A 25,060-nucleotide genomic window follows, 5' to 3' on the forward strand; every position below is an offset into this window, starting at 1 on the left:
AAAGTTTAAAATTTCAACCTGATCGGTCACGCGGTTTGGGAGCCAGAATTATTTAATTATTTGAATCTGGAAGCCAGTAATAACGAAATTGAATGCTTTGTGCTGCCCGGTTCGTAACTCGTCTGTTCCGCGCCCTCTCGAAGCAGGCCTGTGTTTGTATCACTATTGAATAATGTTTTCTCTGGCACCGCTTATCCTTTCAATGCGGAACTTTGCGACTGTCATCTGCAGAAAGTCCCATGTTGTATCAAAGGCGGACGGACTGGGTACCCGGTCATCACTGCCAGCAGTTATAAAGTGGCAGTTCTAGTTATTATTATTATTTTTCTTTTTCCGCCGGCATTTTGCACCCTTTTTCGCTTTAAAAACCATTTTCTCTGGGATACTAAGTCCGATCGACACAAAATTTTCACCACAGTATGTATCTTTTTTGATAGCACAATCACGTTATAATTATGACGTCATTGGTCACGTGGTACGGTCGCCATCTTGAAAAAAGCGATAAACTTTGGACATCTGTATCTCGGAAACCGTGCAATGGAAAATTTTTTCGCTTGATACATTTTACTAAGCTCCCTATGGGGAACACGTGTGATTTTTCGTGACGTCATAGGTGAAGCGATATTCCAGTGAAAATTCGTCAAGTAGAACGCCATATAGGAAAAATCTGAAAAATTCTGAGCATCATCTACGCCTAAAATTGCTGCGGAAAATGTTTTTCTTGACGTCATCGATGACGTAATTCGGCCGCCATCTTGTTTTTTAGTGTTTTTTTAAAAAAGTTCTTCTTCTCCAGAAGGGCTGGACAGATTAAGGCGAAACTTTACAAGTACATTCCCCTGATGTCCTCTTTCAAGTTTGTTAATTTGTTGTTGATACGTCACATGGTTTGGCGGCCATCTTGAAAAACCCTAAAACCTTCAAACATCTTCTTCTCCAGAAGCGCTGGTCCCATGAAGGCGAGATTTCATAACTATATTCGGGACATGTATGCGATGCAAGTTTGTTAATTTCAAAGTGATAGGTCACATGGTTTGGCCGCCATGTTGGATTTAAGAAAAATATTAAATAATGTTTTCTCTGGTATTTCATAAGCCATCGAAGCAAAAATTTGCAATTGCCTTCCTCCCTCAAGTCTGCATACATGGTAAAAAATTTTTACCTCAGAAGTCACATGGTTTGGCGGCCATCTTGGATAGAAAAATAGACCTTATCCGATTTTCACGAAACTTCACACACTTGTTCGGGTCGACGATGGAAAGCAGAATTTAAATTTATGATATCATAGGTCACAAGGTTCGGCAGCCATCTTGGATTGAAAATGAATAAATTTTAAAAATCTTCTTCTCCAGAAGGGCAAGACAGATTAAGACGAAACTTCACAGATATATTCCCCATGAGATCCTTTCTCAAGTTTGTTAATTTCTTCTTGATCGGTCACATGGTTTGGCGGCCATCTTGAAAAAACCCTAAAACCTTCAAACATCTTCTTCTCCAGAAGCGCTGGTCCACTGAAGGGGAGATTTCAGAAATATATTCGGGAGAGTAAGGCGATATAAGTTTGTTAATTTCGAATTGATAAGTCACATGGTTTGGCCGCCATCTTGGATTTAAGAAAAATATTAAATAATGTTTTCTCTGGAACCGCTTAACCAAACGAATCGAAAATTTGTAATTATCGTCTAGAAGGCAGTATGCACGCATGGTAAAAATTATGACGTCACATGTCACATGGTTTGGCGGCCATCTTGGATAGAAAAACGCACCTTTACCGATTAACACGAAACTTCACAAACGTGTTCCAATACCCAGTTGGAAGCAGAATGTAAATTTCTGATGTCATAGGTCACATGGTTCGTCAGCCATCTTGGATTGAAAAACAATATCTTCAAACGTCTTTTTCTCTGAAACGGCTAAACAGATCCAGGCGAAACTCCACCACTATGACCGCCTCTCCATGACGAATAAAAAGTTCTCACCCCCTTTTGAGGTACGATGCAACGTTTGGCAGCCATATTGGATTGAAGGAAAAATATTAATTAATGTTTACTCTGGAACTACTGCACCAATAAATGTGAAACATCAAGTTTATGGTGGAACGCTCATGCGGAATGAGGGTTTGAAATTTCAACGGGATCGGGCCCAGGGTTTGGCAGCCATGTTGGTTTTAAGAAAAATATTAAATAATGTTTTCTCTGGAACTGCTTAACCTGGAGAAGCGAAAATTTGCAGTTATCATCCACCATCGTGTTTGCACACGTGGTGCAAATTATGACATCACAAGTCACATGGTTTGGCCGCCATCTTGGATTTAAGGATAAATATTAATTAATGTTTACTCTGGAACCGCTGCCTCTATATATGCGAAACTTCAGATTTATAATTCAGGTGACATGCGAAACAAAAGTTTAAAATTTCAACCTGATCGGTCACGCGGTTTGGGAGCCAGAATTATTTAATTATTTGAATCTGGAAGCCAGTAATAACGAAATTGAATGCTTTGTGCTGCCCGGTTCGTAACTCGTCTGTTCCGCGCCCTCTCGAAGCAGGCCTGTGTTTGTATCACTATTGAATAATGTTTTCTCTGGCACCGCTTATCCTTTCAATGCGGAACTTTGCGACTGTCATCTGCAGAAAGTCCCATGTTGTATCAAAGGCGGACGGACTGGGTACCCGGTCATCACTGCCAGCAGTTATAAAGTGGCAGTTCTAGTTATTATTATTATTATTCCGCCGGCATTTTGCACCCTTTTTCGCTTTAAAAATCATTTTCTCTGGGACGCTAAGTCCGATCGACAGGAAATTTTCACCATAGTATGTATCTTTTTTGATAGCACAATCGCGTTATAATTATGACGTCATTGGTCACGTGGTGCGGGCGCCATCTTGAAAAAACCGAAAAACTTTGGACCTCTGTATCTCTGAAACTTTCTAGGGTAAAAATATTTTCACTTCATGAATTTTATTAAGCTCCCTATGGGGAACACGTGTGATTTTTCTTGACGTCAGAAGTGAAGCGATATACCGGTGAAAATTCGTCAAGTAGAACGCCATATAGGAAAAATCTGAAAAATTCTGAGCATCATCTACACCAAAATTCATCGTCAAAAATGTTCTTTTTTACGTCATCGATGACGTAATTTGGCCGCCATCTTGTTTTTTAGTGTTTTTTTAAAAAAATCTTCTTCTCCAGAAGGGCTGGACAGATTAAGGCGAAACTTTACAGGTACATTCCCCCTGAGGTCCTCTTTCAAGTTTGTTAATTTGTTGTTGATATGTCACATGGTTTGGCGGCCATCTTGAAAAAACCCTAAAACCTTCAAACATCTTCTTCTCCAGAAGCGCTGGTCCAATGAAGGCCAGATTTCAGAACTATATTCGTGACATGTATGCGATGCAAGTTTGTTAATTTCGAAGTGATAGGTCACATGGTTTGGCCGCCATGTTGGATTTAAGAAAAATATTAAATAATGTTTTCTCTGGAATTTCATAAGCCATCGAAGCGAAAATTTGCAAGTGCCTTCCTCCCTTAAGTCTGCATACATGGTAAAAAATTTTTACCTCAGAAGTCACATGGTTTGGCGGCCATCTTGGATAGAAAAATAGACCTTATCCGATTTACACGAAACTTCACACACTTGCTCGGGTCGACGATGGAAATCAGAATTTAAATTTATGATATCATAGGTCACAAGGTTCGGCAGCCATCTTGGATTGAAAATGAATAAATTTTAAAAATCTTCTTCTCCAGAAGGGCAAGATAGATTAAGACGAAACTTCACACATATATTCCCCATGAGGTCCTTTCTCAAGTTTGTTAATTTGTTTTTGATCGGTCACATGGTTTGGTGGCCATCTTGAAAAAACCCGAAAACCTTCAAACATCTTCTCCAGAAGCGTTGACCCAATGAAGGGGAGATTTCAGAACTGTATTCGGGACAGGAAGGCGATATAAGTTTGTTAATTTCGAATTGATAAGTCACATGGTTTGGCCGCCATCTTGGATTTAAGAAAAATATTAAATAATGTTTTCTCTGGAACCGCTTAACCAAACGAATCGAAAATTTGTAATTATCGTCTAGAAGGCAGTATGCACGCATGGTAAAAATTATGACGTCACATGTCACATGGTTTGGCGGCCATCTTGGATAGAAAAACGCACCTTTACCGATTAACACGAAACTTCACAAACGTGTTCCAATACCCAGTTGGAAGCAGAATGTAAATTTCTGATGTCATAGGTCACATCGTTCGTCAGCCATCTTGGATTGAAAAACAATATCTTCAAACGTCTTTTTCTCTGAAACGGCTAAACAGATCCAGGCGAAACTCCACCACTATGACCGCCTCTCCATGACGAATAAAAAGTTCTCACCCCCTTTTGAGGTACGATGCAACGTTTGGCAGCCATATTGGATTGAAGGAAAAATATTAATTAATGTTTACTCTGGAACTACTGCACCAATAAATGTGAAACATCAAGTTTATGGTGGAACGCTCATGCGGAATGAGGGTTTGAAATTTCAACGGGATCGGGCCCAGGGTTTGGCAGCCATGTTGGTTTTAAGAAAAATATTAAATAATGTTTTCTCTGGAACTGCTTAACCTGGAGAAGCGAAAATTTGCAGTTATCATCCACCATCGTGTTTGCACACGTGGTGCAAATTATGACATCACAAGTCACATGGTTTGGCCGCCATATTGGATTTAAGGATAAATATTAATTAATGTTTACTCTGGAACCGCTGCCTCTATATATGCGAAACTTCACATTTATAATTCAGGTGACATGCGAAACAAAAGTTTAAAATTTCAACCTGATCGGTCACGCGGTTTGGGAGCCAGAATTATTTAATTATTTGAATCTGGAAGCCACTAATAACGAAATTGAATGCTTTGTGCTGCCCGGTTCGTAACTCGTCTGTTCCGCGCCCTCTCGAAGCAGGCCTGTGTTTGTATCACCATTAAATAATGTTTTCTCTGGCACCGCTTATCCTTTCAATGCGGAACTTTGCGACTGTCATCTGCAGAAAGTCCCATGTTGTATCAAAGGCGGACGGACTGGGTACCCGGTCATCACTGCCAGCAGTTATAAAGTGGCAGTTCTAGTTATTATTTTGTTACTCGTAATTTTAAGTTGTTGGCATGATTTCATAGCTTTGTATGAAAGATGTCTGTTTCTATATGTATAAGTCACAGTAATCTCGTTATTGTACTACCAGGTAAATAATGTAACATCAGGCAGCATGTGATTTTATCCTTTGTCACGGTCAAATTCTCCGATACAATTCCATGACAGACTCGTGTGTGAGTGTGAGTGTGAGAGGGAGATGGAGAGAGAGATATGGATGAGGAGTCGGTGATAGTATACACCTGTACATGCGATTCACTATCTCAATAAATGGTCAGTACTGGCTCCAGCAAGGACAGAAAGCCGTTGAGAATTCTGCCCTGTTGCAACCACTGGCTTAATCATCTGCTTCCTAAAGACAACAATTAGCAAGATTCGTTGCCACAGCACTAACACGGCGCTTATTCTGCAGGTGTGCAAGTAACTGCGTGTTTGCTGTCGATTTTAGCAAAATCAAAATCCTGTTGCAGAACGCCATGTTTACTTCCAGCAAAACGAGGTGAGTGCAAGGCTTACGTTGACAAGAATGACTTGTGCATTTGGAAATATGTTCTTTCTGGCGTGAAGCTTGGATAAGCTTGCATAAGCTTGGTGAGACAGAAATTCCAGGGATGGCAGTTGGGGGGGGGATGGGGGGGGGAGAGAGAGGGGTGGGAGGGCTAACTAATATAATTTGCAATGTGGTGTGGCATTTCTTGAGTGGCTGTATATTTGTAACAATGGTGTTGCAGGTCCCAGGGAAATTTCCTTTGATATTCAAGCACGGCGATAAGAAGCATCAGTAAGCGTTAAATATGCAGCAAGATGCAATCTGAAGGTCACACATTCTACCAGTGGAATGACTATTGTTCTTCATTTCCTGATTTCACTTTCACCGTTCTGCTTCATTCAACACAAAAGATGCTTAAAGACCTGTGAGATCAGGTTCACCCATTGATAATCCCAACAAATATTACAAAACAAATAAATTGACCAAGTATTTTTGTGGGTACCACATGAATAAAGCAAAGGAACTACTTATTGGCTGTTAATAATTGGGGAATTTCAGTTTCACGATCTATTTTTATCACAAACCTGGAAGGCACTTTCAAGCATTTTGTCAAAATATCCTGATAAGTTATGCAAGTTAAACAAAACATTCATCCTGTGTGTCCCGATGTTAAGGCCAGAATGTTTAGGTAGTTCTGAAAGATTTGTATTTGTAGCATATGCTGAAAGCCATTTGGTTCCCTTGCCTCAGGACTGCTCATATAACGACCTCCCCCCTTTCAGCTCGTGCCTGGATGTTAAGCGGCCACCTGTCAGCTGCGTTTACCTTCTGGCAGAAGGTTGATGGGCCTGTAGGTAGGGGGTTTGACAAAGCGCGGTATGGGCTGGTGATAATGCAAACGGGGCTGTCGTGTCGTCAACCAACGACTGCCGATGGAAACAACCTTTCCAGGATCCTGTGGGAACTTCAATGTTTCATCCCTGACACTTGAGGCCACTGATGGAAAATGAAAGGAATAGACTGAGTGAAACGAATAACACCGTGTATGGGTTGCCCACCGCACAGACATTTTCAGTCGCCACCAATTAGCCTTTAGCGATGACATTCAATCTGGTTCCTGGAGGTATTTTGATGTTTCTCATTTGTGCAGCTGGGTTTGTTGTGTATAATTTGGAAACTTTTACAGCAATTTACACTCCCCGTGTTCTGGATTTGTTTTCTGAATCACTGAAATGTACCAATGTTTGTGTTGGTTTTTGTTTGTGTATTTAAAATTTTCAAAAGATGAGAAGGGCACTCTTCAACATTGTGACATTGCCAGATATACCTCCGCCCACATTATTACATCATTATAATACTTGGACCACATTTGGCTTAAATCCCTGAACCCAGGTTTAAAATATTAAATAATTCTGGCTGCCATACCATGTGTCTGATCAGGTTGAAAAATAAAACATGTATTCCCCATGACTACTGGATCATAAATTTGACGTTTCACATCAATCGATGAAGTGGTTCAAGGGAAAAAATTTTTAAAGAGTGTTGTTCAATCCAATATGGCTGCCAGACCATGTGACCGATTAATTAATTATTAATGAACACCCTGGGATCCACAAGGCTTCAACATGAGTAGTCGCACCAATGGTGAAAACTTTGTGTCAATCGGATAAGCGGTTTCAGAGAAAACTAAAAGGGCACTCCGTGGAGCACATACTTCTGCCACACAATACCTTATCCATGAGAACATATCGGGCCCAATACATTTTTGAAATATCATGATATACAGTACTCTATCATTTTTGGCCTAATCTCTCAATGGTGAAGAATCACTTTAAAAACTTAATCATTCTCGTATCTGGATCCGGATTCTGATCTTCACCGAAATCGGATCAATTTGTCCTTATCACAGACCCAACCTGTCCACCAAGTTTCATCCGAATCCGTCCACAACTTTTTGAGACATTGTGCTCAATATCGGATTGGCCCTATCTCTCAATGGTGAAGAATCACTTATATATTCTCGGAGACGGATCCGGATCCGGAAATTCACCAAAATCTAATCAATTCATTCCTGTCGCACACCAAATCTGCCCACCAAATTTCATTCGGATCCGTCCACAACTTTCTGAGATATCCTGCACACAAACAGACAAACAAGAAGAAGACGTCGTACAGAGCACGATACTTGCAGAATCCATAAAACAAATTTGACCTCAAAAATAATTGGTGGTTTAATTAAACTAGTACGGGCCCGTTGGTGCATGCCCGTAGGTGAGTGCCAGTATGTGCAGCCTCTCTCTCTCTCTCTCTCTCTCTCTCTCTCTCTCTCTTTCTCTTTCTCTTTCTCTTTCTCTTTCTCTTTCTCTTTCTCTTTCTCTTTCTCTTTCTCTTTCTCTTTCTGTTTGTCTTTCTCTTTCTCTTTCTGTTTGTCTTTCTCTTTCTCTTTCTCTTTCTCTTTCTCTCTCACCTCGAAAAGGCACATCCGCAGATCCCCAGCAATATTCCTGGCAGGTTTCAATTGTGCAAAATAAATAATAAATAAATAAACATTAATTGTGATGTCATTCGTGATGTCATAGCACCTTGTCCTGTCATTGGTCGACAGATAAATGGCCATAACTTGGGAACCGCTCGTCCGATTAATATCAAACATTGAAAAGCACATCCGCGGGGCCCCGGTAATGTTCCTGGCAAGTTTCAATCGTGCAAAATAAATAATAAATAAATAAACATTAATTGTGATGTCATTCGTGATGTCATAGCACCGTGTCCTGTCATTGGTCGACAGATAAATGGCCGTAACTTGGGAACCGCTCGTCCGATTAATATCAAACCTTGAAAAGCACATCCATGGGGCCCCGGTAATATTCCTGGCAAGTTTCAATCAGATCGGACCGTCGATCGTGCAAAAAAATAAATAAATGAATAAATAAATAAACATTAATTGTGATGTCATTCGTGATGTCATAGCACCGTGTCTTGTCATTGCTCGACAGATAAATGGCCGTAACTTGAACCGCTCGTCCGATCGATATCAAACCTCGAAAAGGCACATCCGTGGGTCCCCGGCAATATTCCTGGCAAGTTTCAATTAGATCGGACCGGCGGTCGTCGAGAAATGGCGGTCGCAGACAAACAGACAGACAGACACACAGAGATTGCTGGAATTATAGATAGATGACCAAATATGCAACTCCTCTTCAAATTTAAAGTGAATCAGATAAAAATTGACAATTTCAGAAATTCGGCCTATGTTGACCTTTTGGCCAATGTGGACCTCCAAAATAATTGCCTCGTTGAATTCACTCACTTTAAATATAAATCCTCTTCAAATTTCCAGTCAATCGGATGAAAATTGAGGATTTTAGAAATACTACCTCAGTTGTTGACCTTGGGCCTATGTTGACCTTTTCGTCTATGTTGACCTCAAAAATAATTGGTTGAATTCATTGATCTGAAATATATATCCTCTTCAAATTTCAAGTCATTCGGATGAAAATTGAGGAATTTAGAAATCCCACCTAAAAGTTGTTCACCTTTGGCCTGTGTTGACCTTTTGACCTCAAAATCAATAGGCTTCTTCCTTATGACAAACTCTACCATGTGGTGATGTTTCGTGAAGATCTGTTTCAAAATTTGACCTGAAGGCAATAAAGACAGACAGACAGACAGACAGACAGACAGACAGACAGACAGACAGACAGACAGACAGACAGACAGAATAACAAAATCGACCAACAAATAGACTTGAAAAATCTTCGATTTTGCAAGTACCAAACAAACAGACAGAAAGGAGTGAAAACATAACCTCCTTCACCTTCGGTGATGGAGGTGATGAGTATGGACGGACGTACGGATGGACAACACGAAAACATAATGCCACCGGCGACTTCGTCAGCAGAGGCATAAAAATCTTGGTCATATGTATTTCATACTTCACTCCCGACAGATACATAGAGGATTCTGGTACATGCATTTAGTCACCTATTACACAGTTTACAGAACACTTTTGTAGCTGGGAAATAAGATGTTTATGGTTATATAGCTCCTTCCAGCTTTGAGTTGCAGGGTGGATGTGCGGCAGGCATCCAATAGTCGTTAGAACTCTGACGTCTTCAGACTTGTCACTATTTGCTGACGATGGTTCACGAGCGGTATTTGACGATGTAGATTGTTTCAGAAGTCAAGGATGAGACAATGTGATAATGTTTGACCAAGTTATAAAAATGATCAACATGATGTGGTGCGAATGACAGGTTATTAGCTGCAAAATGTCGAAAACCCGGTTTCGTTCAACAACTTTCAAAATTTGACCTTTGCATAACCTTTAAAGGTCACAAAACAATGTTGTGGACATTAAAATAAGGAAACAGGATACGAGCTATAGCATAATGGAGTTAGTTCGTCAAAGAAGGTCGAAAACCCGGTTTGATTCCCACAACTTTGAAAATTTGACCTTTGTGACCTTTAAAGGTCAAAGGTCAAGGATTATGACCTTTGATGCAAAACTTCCTCTGGAACATTCCAGGAACAATATAACGTCATATAGGCTATATGGCATTTCGCACTCCTTGGATTATCCATACTTTGATGAAATCAGCGTAAAAACAAACTTGAAGGGGGCACCACGGGCAAGGTGTTCGAGATAGAGCAAAATGGTTTCAAGACTTTTGGTGGGGAATGACCTCAAGATTATGCATAAAAAATATTGTCATCCTTACTCGCAAAGTTTGGGCGGTCGTCTGATTTTTATGTCAAAATTCGAAATTTTCTAAGTTCGTGACCTTGTGACCTTGACCTTGGGACGATAATGAAAAATCGAGCTCCGTGGGGCAATGCAGGTGCCATTGGGCTAATCAAATACCGAAACCCCTGCCAGATTCGACAAACCCCCGAGGAGAAGATGCAAATTGAAATTGGCTACCCCCTATAAACACAATTCGCAATTTTCTAAGCTCATGACCTTGTGACCTTGACCTTGGTACGAAAATGAAAAATCGAGCTCCATGGGGCTATGCAGGTGCCATTGGGCTAACCAAATACCGAAACCTCTGTCAGATTCGACAAAACCCCTTGGAGAAGATGCACATTGAAATCGGCTACCCCCTAAAAACACATGTTTTTTGGGCGTGGCTCCACCCATAATGGACGCACCACACCCATTCTCAGGAAAACACAACTAGATCATGATATAAACCTCCCACCCAAATTTTATCAGGATCGGATCAAAACCCACAGAGCTATGCTCGGGACAGACAGACAGACAGACAGACAGACAGACAGACAGACATACAGACATACAACAATAACAAATATAGTGGTCACCTATTTTTTTCGTGAAAATATTTTTTCATGAACCAATATGGCACAAAGGATCACGGTGAACATTCCAGTGAAGACGTACTATTTGACATTGAACATGACGTAAATTTGCCAGCTCAACTCTTTGGGGTGTGGGGTGGGTGGGGGTAGACTCTACTCTATGCTGATGAAGGCCATTGAGCCAGAAACTCGTGCATGGAGAGATTCCCTTCCAAAGGTGTGTGTGTGTGTGTGTGTGTGTGTGTGTGTGTGTGTGTGTGTGTGTCTGTGTGTGTGTGTGTGTGTGTGTGTGTGTGTGTGTGTGTGTGTGTGTGTGTGTGTGTGTGTGTCTGTGTGTGTGTGTGTGTGTGTGAATGTTTGTATGTGGATATATCCAGTGCTTTGCAAATGTATTCATCCCCCGACAAAATTTTCACATTTTGCTATTACCTGAGTGGTGAGCTCACTCCAAATCTGATTCATGCATGATATAATATGGGGAAGCCATTTTAAATTCGAAACTAAACCAGGTCAGGTCAGGTCAGGTGTGGAAGCATGCACCAGAGCAGCGCATTGCTGCGTGTCCACTTTCTGCCGGTACTCCAGGGGCCTCCGTCTCCCCATCCCCCAGGGAGATTTCTGGCCCATCCCCATCTCCTTAAGATGCCGATCAAACTGCTGCAACAACGAGGCATGTGGTCAGCCCATTGACCTCCTCCACTCGCAAGACTCCCACACTGAGAGAATCTGGTGGTCGTATGGCAGCTTAGCTGCCGGGGTTAGCTATCATTATCATTAGCTTAGCTATCATTTCTTGAAGCGCGACTGTGTCGCTGATGCAGTGCCCCTCAACCAGTACACACACTGGAACTGGTACTCATTTCGCCGACCTCGGAAGGATGACAGACTGAGTCAACCCCTCCTCCTCTTCTTCTTTCGGCTGCTCCCGATAGGGGTCGCCACAGCGGATCATCCATATCATCCGCATCGTGATTTGGCACATGTTTTACGCTGGATGCCCTTCCTGATGCAACCCTGGTCGCCTCTTACGACACAGGGATATGGTACACCTATTTTAACCGGGGTATACACCGGCCCAGTACACTGGTACTCATTTCGCCGACCTCGGAAGGATGACAGGCTGAGTCAACCCCCTGGTGTATTCATTCAGTGGCCCAACGGGGCTTCAACTCAGGACCTTTTGGATCCCAAGCCGCTGCCCTAACCACTGCGCCAACACCAGGCTAAAGACTGAGTCAACCCCCGAGGGATTGGCTTGGATGAACGCAATGTGTGAATTGCCCTGTAAGCAGGACGAGAATCACTTGACCACAGGTGATGCTCCACCCCCTCACAGATTCCTCGCACAAAGGCCTCCTTGTCCACCCTGAGCGCATGTACAGTTTTATGCCTGTATGCCTCCGCTCCCTGAACAGCTCAGCTCTGCCATTCAGCCTGGCCCTACGACTTTGGTCAATGGTATCCAGTGTCCCTTGAGAGACAAAATTCTTCTTTGCCCTATGGTGAGTTCCAAGACATCCACCGGAAACATCAAGGACGGTGCTCTTGAAGGCACTCCACAACTCTACAGGATCTTCCAAAGCACCCAGACACCCCAAATGTCCACTTAGCCTGTTTGCAAACTCCTCAGCTACCCTCTCATCCTTGAGCTTGCCAACATCCAGCCTAGGCTGGGATGGTACCATTCTCCTGGATTTAAGGTGCAACTGAAGAGTTGCTACAACTAGCCGGTGGTCAGTATTGAGGAACTGAGCACTCCGGTAGAACCTGCAGTTATGGATCATCCTCCAGCGACCATCAACGAGGACATGGTCAATCTCCTTTGCGACACCGCCAGCGTTGGAATACCAAGTTCAGCGATGAGCTTGTGGGCGCTGAAACCATGAACCAGCCACCCTAAGTGCATGACTTCTTGCAAAGTCAAAGAACTTGGTGCTATTCAGGTTCACAGTTCCAGACCCATGGGGACCAACACACGTCTCATAACCATCCCTATCAGTTCCAGTCGATGCATTGAAATCCCCCAAGACTAGAAGTGCATCTCGTCTGAAGCACTCATCAACCACAGACTCGAGTGTTGCATAGAATGTGTCCTTCACGGTGAGATCACTCGCCTCAGTCGGCGCATAAACAGAGACCAGGGAAATGACACCCAAGGAATGATGAATCCTTAGTCTCATAATACGCTCGTTGACCGGTGTTACCTCAATTATCAGTGGAGTCAGCTTGTGGACACAGCTGCCGCAACTCCTTGGGAATGGTAACCATCACAGCGACCAGACCAATAGTAGGTGTAACCATCCACCATGATCTCGCTCCCATCTGGTCTCCAAACCTCAGAGAGTGCTGCGATACTGATGTCCAAACGCTTGAGCTCAGATGATAACAGAGACAGGTGATCATCCTCTCTTCGGGAGAGGACATTCCAGGCACCCACCTGAAGGGACTGCCTCAGGTTAACCCAAGGAGACCGCCGTCTGGTGGACGACACCTCAGCACCACTCCGACACACTCTCCCGCAATCTGACCCAGGAATGTTACCCTGTGGTTTCCCTCCTATCATCAAAGATTGGCGGTCCCGAAGGCTTTGCTCCAATCCAATCATCCGGTGAGCTGCCCTCCAAAGGGAAGCTGCACAGGAGGTACTCCCACGGAGTGGGTTTTCAGATTTCTTTCCGTTTTTGTGTTTTGTGGAATGAAGCGTTTTATGGTGGCCAGAGTGCAAATTCTGCCACCAACCTCCTCATAAGAAGTAACTCAACTGCAGGAGGACGTCCGCAGACACAGTTGGGCATTAGATATGGATGGCCGTTGGCTCGCAAGGAGCTCCTCCACCCTTTGACAGGTTTTGTTTTTAATCCTGCTCGGTGTCCATATCCAAACACCCTCCTCACCAGAAAACCTGGTGGGGGAGATGGTTTAGTTGCTGACAACCCGACCATGGAACAGGTTAGTGCAGGTTTACATGATACCTGTAGCAAGTCACATATCTGATCTGGTCTGACCTGACAAAAACTAAACCGTCACTCTTTATCAGTTTCCTTAATAGAGGGGAGGGTTGGGAAGAGAGGAGAGGAGAGGGGAGGGAGGAGAGGGGAGAGGAGATGGGAGAATGAGAGGGGGGATTCTGGCAGAAGTGACGTCTAGTCGAGTAGAGAGATAGAGGGAGAGGGGTGGTTGGGGGTGGAGGGATAGAGAGAGGGGCTTAAATAGAGAGAGGGAGAGGGGTGTGAGAAAGAGAGAGGGGCTTAGCAAAGAGGGGGGTGGGGTGAGAAAGAGAGAGGACCTTAAGAGAGAGAGGGAGGGAGAAGGGAGATGAGGATGGTGGGGGAGAGGGGAGGAGAGTGGAGATGAGAATAAGGAGGGGGGAGAGGAGAGATGAGAATGAGGAGGGTGGATTCTGGCAGAAGTGACGTCTGGTTTAATATCAATCCGAGAGACGGCACACATTAATAAATCACCCTGCCTGAGAAACACCAGGATGACAGTTTATAGCTGGGTCGGGATTTGAACCCAGGCAAGACAGCTGAGTGTGAGCATGTGTATCTCTCAGCTATCCTGCTGTGATATGGCGATTCATTGCTTTGCAACAATAGAAAACATTTTTTACTCATTGTAATCATCCAAATTATTTTGCCTTCCTAACTCCGGACATGTCCTCATGGAGAGCCACACCACGGCATTACCAGTGGAGCTTGAAGAGTGCTCACCATGTGGTTTAAAAGCACTCAAGTAATCACTCCAATGAAACGGTTGGATAAACCTTTGAAAACAAAACGTTAAATTTTTTGTGTGTCTATCTAAGTCGAAGTGACGGATCATATAATGAAAGAAGATTGAACAAAAAGGGGAAATGTGGTGTAAAATATCATTGCGCATTTTTAGCAGGTGAGCGGGGCCAAACGCAGGCCGGTGGGGCCTGAACTTTGTTCAAGTCAATCGATATATTCAGTGACAGTGCGAATACTTTTGCCGTGTATGGTTATGGTTTGGAAACGACCAACCAAGCAGCTTATAGAGCACTCGCCAAGTGGCTTAAGCACTCAAGCAAGCACTCCAACAAAACAGTTGATGAAGAACGGCAGGCTTGGCAAGCGATTAGCGATCGCCGATCGGTCATACAAACATCATGCACCCAGAGACGTCCGGAATGCCAAGCAGTGTCTGAATTGGACAAATGAGCACTTTTTTTAAGCAGTTGGAACTCCTGCTGAAGACAATTCAGAAGTTTTAAGTTTTGAAATTCAGCTCAGATTAAGATATTCTAGAAGTTATGGCATGTGCGGAAATTAAATAAAGCCGCAAGCACAGGCGTCTCCAGGTGTTTATAAGCAATTGCATAAATAATGCAATGTATCCAGCGATTCATAGGTATGATGATGAAGCATTTGATGATATGAGTGAGCAAAATGAAAAAAAAAAAAACTATTCTGAAGAAACCGTTGTGCCCTGTTCCAAGTGAAGGCATTGTTAGGCAGGCCCCCAAAAATGACAAATTAAGACCCCAGAGAGAGACAGTGAGGTGACCACGGATAATGGTGCCTTGATAAAGGATATAATTAAATGAGGCTGTTAATTATCTTCAAAAGGGCTGGTAAAACTAAACCAAACACCAAATTTTCACTCATGAACGACCTTGGGGTTCTCTTCGTAAGCATGCAAAATTTGGGGCCGCTAGGTTTCATGCTTTTGGAGTTATGGAGGAAACTGATGGATAGACTGACACATGCTGACATTTATCAGTGGAAATATATTTTCTATATATATACTCTACCGGTCAAAAGTTTTAGAACACCCCCATATTTCAGTTTTTACTGAAATTTAAGCAGTTCAAGTCCAGTGAATAACCTAAAATGGTACAAAGATAAGAGGCAAACTGCCAGAGGTTAAAAAAAATGTTTTGGTTACCAAAATCTGAAAAATAATGCGAATTTCAGAGTTGTTAAAAAGGCCCTTTTCAGGGATAAAGTAATGGGTTAGCAACTGCAGCTGTTCTGCAGCAATTAAAGTAAATTAAGCCTTGAAAGTTGATGCAAACAATTCCTACAGGTGTCCTAACTTTTGTTTATTAGTTACAAATCCTCTGTCTGGATAAAAGCAGTGTTGGAACAGACTATGTTGCTCCACCCTCTGAAGCATTATTTGGACAATATTGCACTGCAGGAAGGAGTATATTGCCATCATAATGGCGAGAAAAAGACAATTAACAAAGGAAGACAGACAGATCATTTTAACCCTTAAATGTGTAGGTCTTTCCTTTACAGAAATTGCAAAGAAGCCAAGGTGTCAGTGAGTACAGTTTCCTCCACCATCAAAAGGCACTTGGAAACTGGAGGAAACTCTGACAGGAAGAGGTCTGGGAGACCCAAAGCCACAAAACAATCAGAAGACAAGTTTCTGAGAGTCAACAGCTTGTGTGATAGGTGGCTCACAGGACAGCAACTTCAAGCACAGCTTAACACTGGTCGAAGTAAGGAAGTCTCAGTTTCAACTGTGAAGAGAAGACTTCGAGCTGCAAGTTTGACAGGTTGAGTGGCAGTAAGAAAGCCATTGCTACGATGGCAAAATAAGAAAAAGAGGCTTGCCTGGGCCACAAAGCACCACCAGTGGACTACTGAAAACTGGAAGAAGGTCTCATGGACCAATGATTCAAAATTTGAAATCTTCGATTCATCACGCATGGTTTTTGTACACCGTCGAGTTGGTGAAAGGATGCTTCCTCAGTGTGTGACACCAACTGTCAAACATGGAGGAGGAAGCGTGATGATCTTGGAACTCTTTTGCTGGATCCAGAATCGGCGACTTGCACATAGTGACTGGCATCCTGAACCAAAAGGGCTACCACAGCATTTTGCAGTGCCATGCAATACCCTCTGGTCTCCGCCTAGTTGGTCAGGGGTTCATCCTACAGCAAGATACCGACCCAAAACATACCTCCAGGCTATGTCAGTACCTTTGAAGAAAAGAACAAGATGATAGGCTTCAAATCATGGAATGGCCATCACAGTCTCCAGACTTAAACCCCATCGAGCTGGTTTGGGATGAACTGGACAGAAGGGTGAAAGCAAAGCCACTTACAAGTGCAACACATTTGTGGGAACTTCTGTAACAGTGTTGGGAAGAACTTTCCGAACAATATTTGATTTCCATTGGAGAAAGAATGCCACCAGTATGTTTGGCTGTTATATCTGCAAAACGTGGCGACTTCGATGAGTCAAAAATTTAGATTAAATTTTGTTCAACAAAACGATTCCATGATTTCTTTATCTGCAATTGTTTATTTGTTCTATGCTTTAATTTCAGAGTACATTGAAACATGAAACTTCTTAAATTTCAGTAAAAACTGGAAAAATGGGCGTGTTCTAAAACTTTTGACCGGTACTGTACATATATATATATATGTATGTGTATATATATATATATATATATATATATGTATGTATATATATATATATATATATATATATATATATATATATATATATATATATATATATATATATATACACACAAATACATATACTGTATATCTATATTCATATGCATATTCATATGTATATATATATATATATATATATATATATATATATATATATATATATATATATATATATATACATATACATATTAATCTATATATATATATATATATATATATATATATATATATATATATATATATACATACATACATATACATGTATAGATATATATTTTATACAAGATAATACATCCCGTCGCTTCACTGGCGGGAGGGAGGGTATTAAGGAGGGGGTTGAGCGAGAGAGAGGAAGAGAGGACAGAGAGAGGAGGCACAGGAGGGATGGGAAGCTAGGAAGGGGGGTGGGGAGAGGTGTGGAGAGTAAGACCCCACCAAACGTTGCTCAGGAGGGATGTAAGGAGGGTGTGTGTGTGTGTGTGTGTGTTTGTGTGTGTGTAAGAGAGAGAGAGAGAGAGAGAGAGAGAGAGAGAGAGAGAGAGAGAGAGAGAGAGAGAGAGAGAGAGAGAGAGAGAGAGAGAGAGAGAGAGAGAGAGAGAGATATATATATATATATATATATATATATATATATATATATATATATATATATATATATATATATATATATATAAATATATATAGATATAGATATATGAAAAGAAAGGTGAGGAGTGGAGGTGGAGTTAGTAAAGAGAATGATATTGTTGCAGTTCTCGGAACCACATGCATACAACAGATAGGTGTCACAAGACAGTTATGCCATTATTATACGTGTGGATAGACCCCTTCCTTTTGTTTAGTGGGACAACAAGGGAGTGCGTTGCGATGATCTAATAGCTAGGGTTGCTTCAATCATTTTTTTCCTTCATTTCATCCCCACTTCTTCTTTTCTGATTATTCCTGAGGTAAATCCGCCACGTGCGCCTTCGCTGTAAGGTGGGGCCTCATGGAGGCCAGCGCGTGCGGTGCCATGGTGGGGAAACTGCAGTGCCATGGTGGGGAAACTGCAGCGCCGAGTCATGTAGTGTGCTCGAGGATGCTGGAGTATTGACTCGAACTTCCGATGGTCTGGGGAGAATTGCTGATTGTATTGGAAAGGCATACAAGTAAATACCTCTTAAGAGGCTGCAAGAATGGTGTTTTTCAAGGCACGGGAAACACGGCCAGCACGACGCACACGCTGCACGAGACGCGTACGGAGGCCAATAAAGCCGACTCCATGCTTTGTTGGTAATGATACGAGTGTGCGGGTAGAAGCGGCTTGTTCTTTTTTTAACCTCAATACCCGACACATATTGGTGTTCGCCCCGCGCACACGCTAACGGAGTCATGTGAACGCGAGCGCTGGCCACATGCGTAATGGCGGAACCGCACGCACTGTATGGAATGTGCTCGAAAGCAGACACGTACACCGCTCGTGAAACGTGCATGGATTTATCCATGGTGATGTGCCTTCGGTCCTCGTTGGCAGCGGTGGATTCTCCACGGATGGTGAACGTCTTCTCGTCTCTGCGGCCAGCAAGGCTGTGATCGAGCCAGGGAATGTACAGTGCAGGCCACGTTGGCGCGCGTGGAGTGAGCGCATTGATCGACGCTGGTCGAACGCCCGAGCGGGCATGCAGGACCCTCGACCAGTCGCCCGGGGTTTTTTGCGGGATGATTCGCTTGCCAATTTCAGTGTGGGCGATTCATGTCATCTCATGGGTTCGGAGCGCAATATTGCCACTGTTTGAGATGGCCTTTGGCGGAAACGAAGTGAGGCGGTTTCCGGCCCAAGCTGGTCGGCCACCTGAGGGGTCAGAGCCAATCGGATTGCCCGATTCGGGTGATGACTTTTGGATTGAGCATGGCCCTCCCCACGAGCTGCGGATCCTATAAAGGTTGGGGCAGTCCCTCTTGCCCGGTCGGTCTGTGTTTCCTGCTCCTCTTTCCGCCCATGCCTTGCCTCCTGGTTCTTTAATCGCTTCCCCCTTTCCTGGTTAGTCTCAACCTTCCGTCCCATCTCTTCAAACATTTTCGTCATTTATTCGTGTCTTATTTTACAATCTTCCTTTACGGCCCCCAATTGCCCCTTTGTTTCCTGCTGGCCTTGTTTTAAATTTTGTATCGCATTTGTGTTTTTCCCAATCTCCACTTTTAATTGCCCTTGTCCTTTCTTTATTTCCATCATCCCCTGTCCGAGTTTATCCACTTCTCGTCCAACCGCCGTTATTTTATCTGTCACTTCTTCCTTACCCGTCTTCACTGCGGCCCAAACACCTTCCACACTCCCCCTCACCTCGGTCATTTCTTCACGTACAGTACTAATCTCATCCGCCATTTTCCGGTCCATGTTTTTCATTTCGCCCTTTACCTCTGCCAGCTCCGCCTTCATTTCCTCCTGACCCGCCTTCATTTCCTCCTGACCCGCCTTCATTTCCTCCTGACTCGCCTTCATTTCCTCCTGCCCGCCTTCAGTGTTTGCATATTCCAATCCATTTTTTTCATATCACCTCTGTTGGTTTCGCCCCAGTTCCATGCGCTCCATCATTTGTTTCATTATCTCTATAAACTGGTCCGTGTCCAATGGCTTTGGCGGAGTCGATCGGCTATGATCGGGTGTGGATCCGGTAGGGATCGCTCGGTCCTCCGTGAGGGAAATTTGATGCAGGGGGTCCTCAAGCATTGTTATAGACGCGGTTGTCCCCATTACCTATGGGTATGGCTGCAGGGAATGATCTCCCTCAAAACTGTTGTCCTGAGCCACGGAGTCCTCTAATATTGTACTCTCAAAACCCACCTGAACCAGCTCGTATTGGTCCCTGTGTATGGTCCGTACCAATAATTATTTTATAAAATTTGAATCTTGCTCTTAATTTCACGGGGAGGGGGGGGGGGTTGCTAAGCACACCCCTGGCTCGAATCCCGTTCCAGATACCAAACTGTTGCGGGTTCGAATCCCGTAAATTTTTGATGGGTCCGTACCACTCCTAACACCAAACGGTTGCGGGCCGGGAGGTCGGGTGAGAAGATCACTGGGTGGGGGAAGCTATGTTGATTCCCACCAGACTCCTTGGAATTGTAGGTCGTCGCACACGGATAATTCCGTGACGTGGCGGGTCGCTTAACCGACCGCGGACGTCACTTACTCAACCGCGTCACCGAGGGTCCTCCCGTCTATGGGTTAATCGGGTTACCTAGTTAATCACGTGATTTAATTACCAGGGAACACGCCCTCGGTACGCCTTGTCCGAACCGGATTACTCTACCGGATTGGATGCAGCCGAGCGACACTGCCAAGGATGTACCGGCGAAAAGGAACGAATGGTTGGGAATAAAGTCCTGGCTAAACTTGGATTCGGACCATGATGGATCAATGGAAGAAAAGACAAAAACAAGCAGGAAACATTCCTAATAATAATTATTTATTTACAAGCAGGCAAGGAAAGATATGTGGCACAGTGAAGATTTATTGTTGTGTGTAATGCAGGGATAGAAAGAAGCATGGTGCGACAATAAACAGGCAACTTGCAAAAGGAGACACAGAGCAGACTTAACGTGAAAATAATAACAATAATAATAACAATCTTTTGCAGTCTTAATGAAGCAGACAGGCGCCAGCACACACACACGCACACACAGACACAGAAAACCCGATGAAGAGGGATTTTTGCAACCAGGGAGGGGGGGGGGAGTTGAGGCTATGATCTCGGTACCTGTGTGCCCGATAGCATGACGTTCCACCAATACGTTTCGGAGGGGGGGGATGCTCCGGGGTGTGGTACCCGACAGTGGGCGCGTTGTCTCTGGCCCAAGCCGCACATGTGGAGACTGTGTTCGTGAAGGAGGAGATTGAGTGGAGAAGGGGCACAGTCCAGAGGGTGGAGTAGTATGCGGGATCAGGTCGACGGGTGGGGTCGACGTGGTGTGGGTGGAGGCGGAGTCGAGGAGCAGGAAGCGGGTCGTGGCGGTGTCGACGAGGCGAGGCGTGGGCGAAGATGATGAGGCGGAGACGAGGAGCAGGAACCACAGACCGACCAGGCAAGAGGGACTGCCCCAACCTTTATAGGGCCCACAGCTCGGGGGGAGGGCCATGCCTAATCCAAACGTCATCACCCAAATTGGGCGCTCCGATTGGCCCCGAACCCTCACGTGGCCCACCAGCTTTGGCCGGAAACCACCTCACTTCGTTTCCGGCAAGGCCATCTCAAACAGTGGCAATATTGCGCTCCGAACCCATGAGATGACATGAATCGCCCACACCAAAATTGGCACGTTAATCATCCCACAAAAACCCCTGGGTGACCGGTCGAGGGTCCCACATGCCCGCTCGGGCGTTCGACCAGCATCGATCAACGCGCTCGTTCCGCGCGCACCAACGTGGCCCGCACTGTACATTCCCTGGCTCGATCGCAGCTTCGCTGGCTGCAGAGACGAGAAGACGTTTACCATCCGTGGTGAATCCACCGCTGGCAGCGAGGACCGAAGAAGGTACATCCCCACCGATAAATCCATGCACGTTTCACGAGCGGCGTACGTGTCTGCTTTCGAGCACATTCCATACAGTGCGTGCGGTTCCGCCATTACGCACGTGGCCAGCGCTCGCGTTCACACGACTTCGCTAGCGTGTGCGTGGGGCTAGCTAAACACCAATATGTGTCAGGTATTGAGGTTAAATAAAGAACAAGCCGCTTCCACCCGCACACTCGTATCCTGCCCAACATGGTGTGGAGTTGGCTTTATTGGCCTCCGGACGCGTCTTGTGCAGCGTGGGCGTCGTGCTGGCCGTGTTTCCCATGCCTTGAAAAACACCATTTGTGCTGCCTCTTCAGAGGTATTTACTTGCATGCCTTTCTAATACAATCGGCAATTCTCCCCAGACCATCGGAAGCTCTAGTCAATAGTCCAGCACGAACTAGCACACTACATGACTCAGCGCTGCAGTTTCCCCACCATGGCGCTGCAGTTTCCCCACCATGGCGCCGCACGCGCTGGCCTCCACTAGGCCCACCTTCCAGCGAAGGCGCACGTGGCTGATTTACCTCAGGAATAATCAGAAAAGAAGAAGAGTGGGGATGATATGAATGAAAAAATGATTGAAGCAACCCGAGCTATTAGATCATCGCAACGCACTCCCTTGTTGTCCCACTAAACAAAAGGAAGGGGACTATCGACACGTATAATAATGGAATAACTGTCTTGGGACACCCATCTGTTGTATGCATGTGGTTCCGAGAACCGCAACAATATGTTATGCTTAATGACCGAACACGCACACAAAAACAAACTCATGTCAGAACAGCTGTACACACAATGACACAACAGAGTTTATAATGTAATTCACTGGCACATTTGCAAAAACTTTTAAGTCCTCGTTCCAGAAAATTTGTGGGAACATGAACCAAAAGTAATCACTGAAAACCAAAAGTAATCACGTACAACTAATGATCCCATCGAGGGTGAACATGAAAAACAAAGCGTTTCGACCAGATATTATACCTTTTTTACATATATACCTAGTATATACCTAGTACAAAAAAAAGAGAAGTCATTGCTGATTGAGGTGTTAATAACAGTGAATTTTGGCTAAACGATACAGAAATCAAGAAAATGACCAAACACCAAGACCTCTAAAATGAAGTGAGAAGATCTTGGAAGCTGAAGAATCTCGAAGTTGTTCCAGTGATAGTTGGACGTACAGGAATGATGACGAAGAGCCTCACAGAGATATTAAACATAGGGGCAGTACCCCTGGGCGCTTATCTGGTAGTGGCTGGAGAAAATAACCAGGCATCCACTGGTAGACATGGATGACCCACAAATATATAATGGAGAAGAAAGTAAATACCTATGGATGTTTTTTAAATGCCATGAACAACCGTTGGTGCATCATGGGTGGTGAAGATTGTGGTCAAGTTTAATCGAAATTGTGTGTGTGTGTGGCTTCACAAAAGAAAGCAAATGCATATTTTGGGGAGAACCCCCCATCCCCCCGAAGAACGCCTAAGACCCCAATTATTTTTTAATGTCGTGGGCAAACTTTGGTGCATCATGGTTGGTGAATATGGTGGTCAAGTTTCATCGGAATTGCGTGCAGTTTCTGAGAAGGAAGCAAGTACATATTTTAGGGGGCAACCCCCCTTAATTCCCTTGGAGCAGATTTTTCTGATGAAGGTTGTCGTGAAGTTTCATCGGAATTGTGTGTATCGTTTAAGAAGAAAGCAAATACCTCTTTGGGGAGCTAACCCACTCCCCCTCCCTCCCCCCCACCCCCGTTAAACTCCCTCTGTGGACCCGTTCAGACCCCATTTTTTTCTGCCATCATGGGTGATGAAGGTTATGGTCAAATTTCATTGAAATCGTATGTGTAGTTTCTGAGAAGTTGCAAGTATTTGTGGATGGACTGACGGACTGACGGACTGACGGACGGACGGACGGACGATGCTATTCCCATAAGCTCCGAGGAACTACTTTACAGGTGAGCAAAAAACCATCCCTGGGAATATTATAACAAACAAACTACATTTGGAAGCTATCCTGGGCTCAGCGACGATCCTGATGAGAGCCCTCTGCACAAAACTTTTAGAACAGAAAACTTCACAGCTTGGTCCATGAATCGTGACCCCTTACCGCAATGAAGGTGGAGACTTTGAGCTCACCTGGGAGGACTCCATTCCACATTCTGAAACCTGCCTATGTAGCTACCAATCAACGACACACGCACACGCACACGCACACACACACTCGTGTGCTTGGCCAATATCGACAATTTTTCGGGAGGTTGGAGTCGGTTTGATTACTGACTCCAGTACGTACTGTACTCAGCCCAGAAACGTGGAGTAGCTTTCACCGAAAAACAACGTTACATTTATATTAACTTTCAAGGACATGATCACAAACATTATTCTTTTTAAACAGCAGCGTGTGATGGGTAGAAAGAAAATTGGCTCGGTAATTTATAAAACACGTTAATACTGCAAACGGCTTGGAAATCGGGCGTTATTATCAAATATATTTTGCTATGAAACTCACAAAGGGAAACATATTACATTTGTTAAGTAAATCCGATAACCAAATGCTTTTGACACAGGTGCGAAGACAAAGGAAAATCTGATAGAACCACTGTAAGATACAGGATCAAACTCTGCCACCACAGCACCTGTAACAGCCATGGCATGTCCTCACATCCACAGAGAGTCCGCACAGATCCAAATCCACCCATCTGTGCCACATCCGTGTGTGCTGTATACATACCTCTACCTTGTCGTAACTGTCGACTGTACATCCCCATCAGGTTACGAACTGTCCTGTACAGTCGTTAAGTGGCTTAAGCACTCAAGCACTCCAACGCCTGGCTTGGCCAGCGATTACCAATTGCCCTCGATACAACTATGCACCCATAAACGCCCGTGCAATGTCCGAATTGGACAGTCAACACTTTTTGGGGTAGTCGGAACTGCTGATACTTTCAAATCTGTAGCTTACATCCAGGCCAAAAAACATGGCGGCTTCAGACCCCAGCGAGGTTACTCAGGAAACGCCTTAAGAACGCAGATAGCGAGGTGGCCGAGGATCATCTGATGAAGGATATAATTAAATGAGGCCGTTAATTATCTTCGAAAGGGGTGTTTTAATTAACCCAATTTTCACACTTGCA

The 25,060-nt window shown here is 44.1% G+C and overlaps 1 protein-coding gene across 10 annotated transcripts in view; it reads left to right on the plus strand.

Annotated features, from left to right (window-relative positions):
* The window catches only part of LOC147015001 (protocadherin-10-like), a 592,231-nt gene that overhangs the window by 143,375 nt on the left and 423,796 nt on the right, over positions 1 to 25,060 (plus strand). For 8 of the 10 annotated variants that reach the window (XM_085849272.1, XM_085849275.1, XM_085849281.1 and 5 more), the window contains one exon: positions 5,544 to 5,630. The exons of the other annotated variants lie outside the window; for them this stretch is intronic. In XM_085849272.1, coding sequence (XP_085705398.1) covers positions 5,544 to 5,630 — 87 coding nt within the window. The remainder of the gene's footprint in view (positions 1 to 5,543; positions 5,631 to 25,060) is intronic. 10 annotated transcript variants of the gene reach the window in all.

This window comes from Eptatretus burgeri, chromosome 12 (genome assembly GCF_056783735.1).
Source record: "Eptatretus burgeri isolate ZD-2024b chromosome 12, Ebu_testis_v1, whole genome shotgun sequence".
In the NCBI taxonomy this organism is placed as follows: Eukaryota; Metazoa; Chordata; class Myxini; order Myxiniformes; family Myxinidae; genus Eptatretus; species Eptatretus burgeri.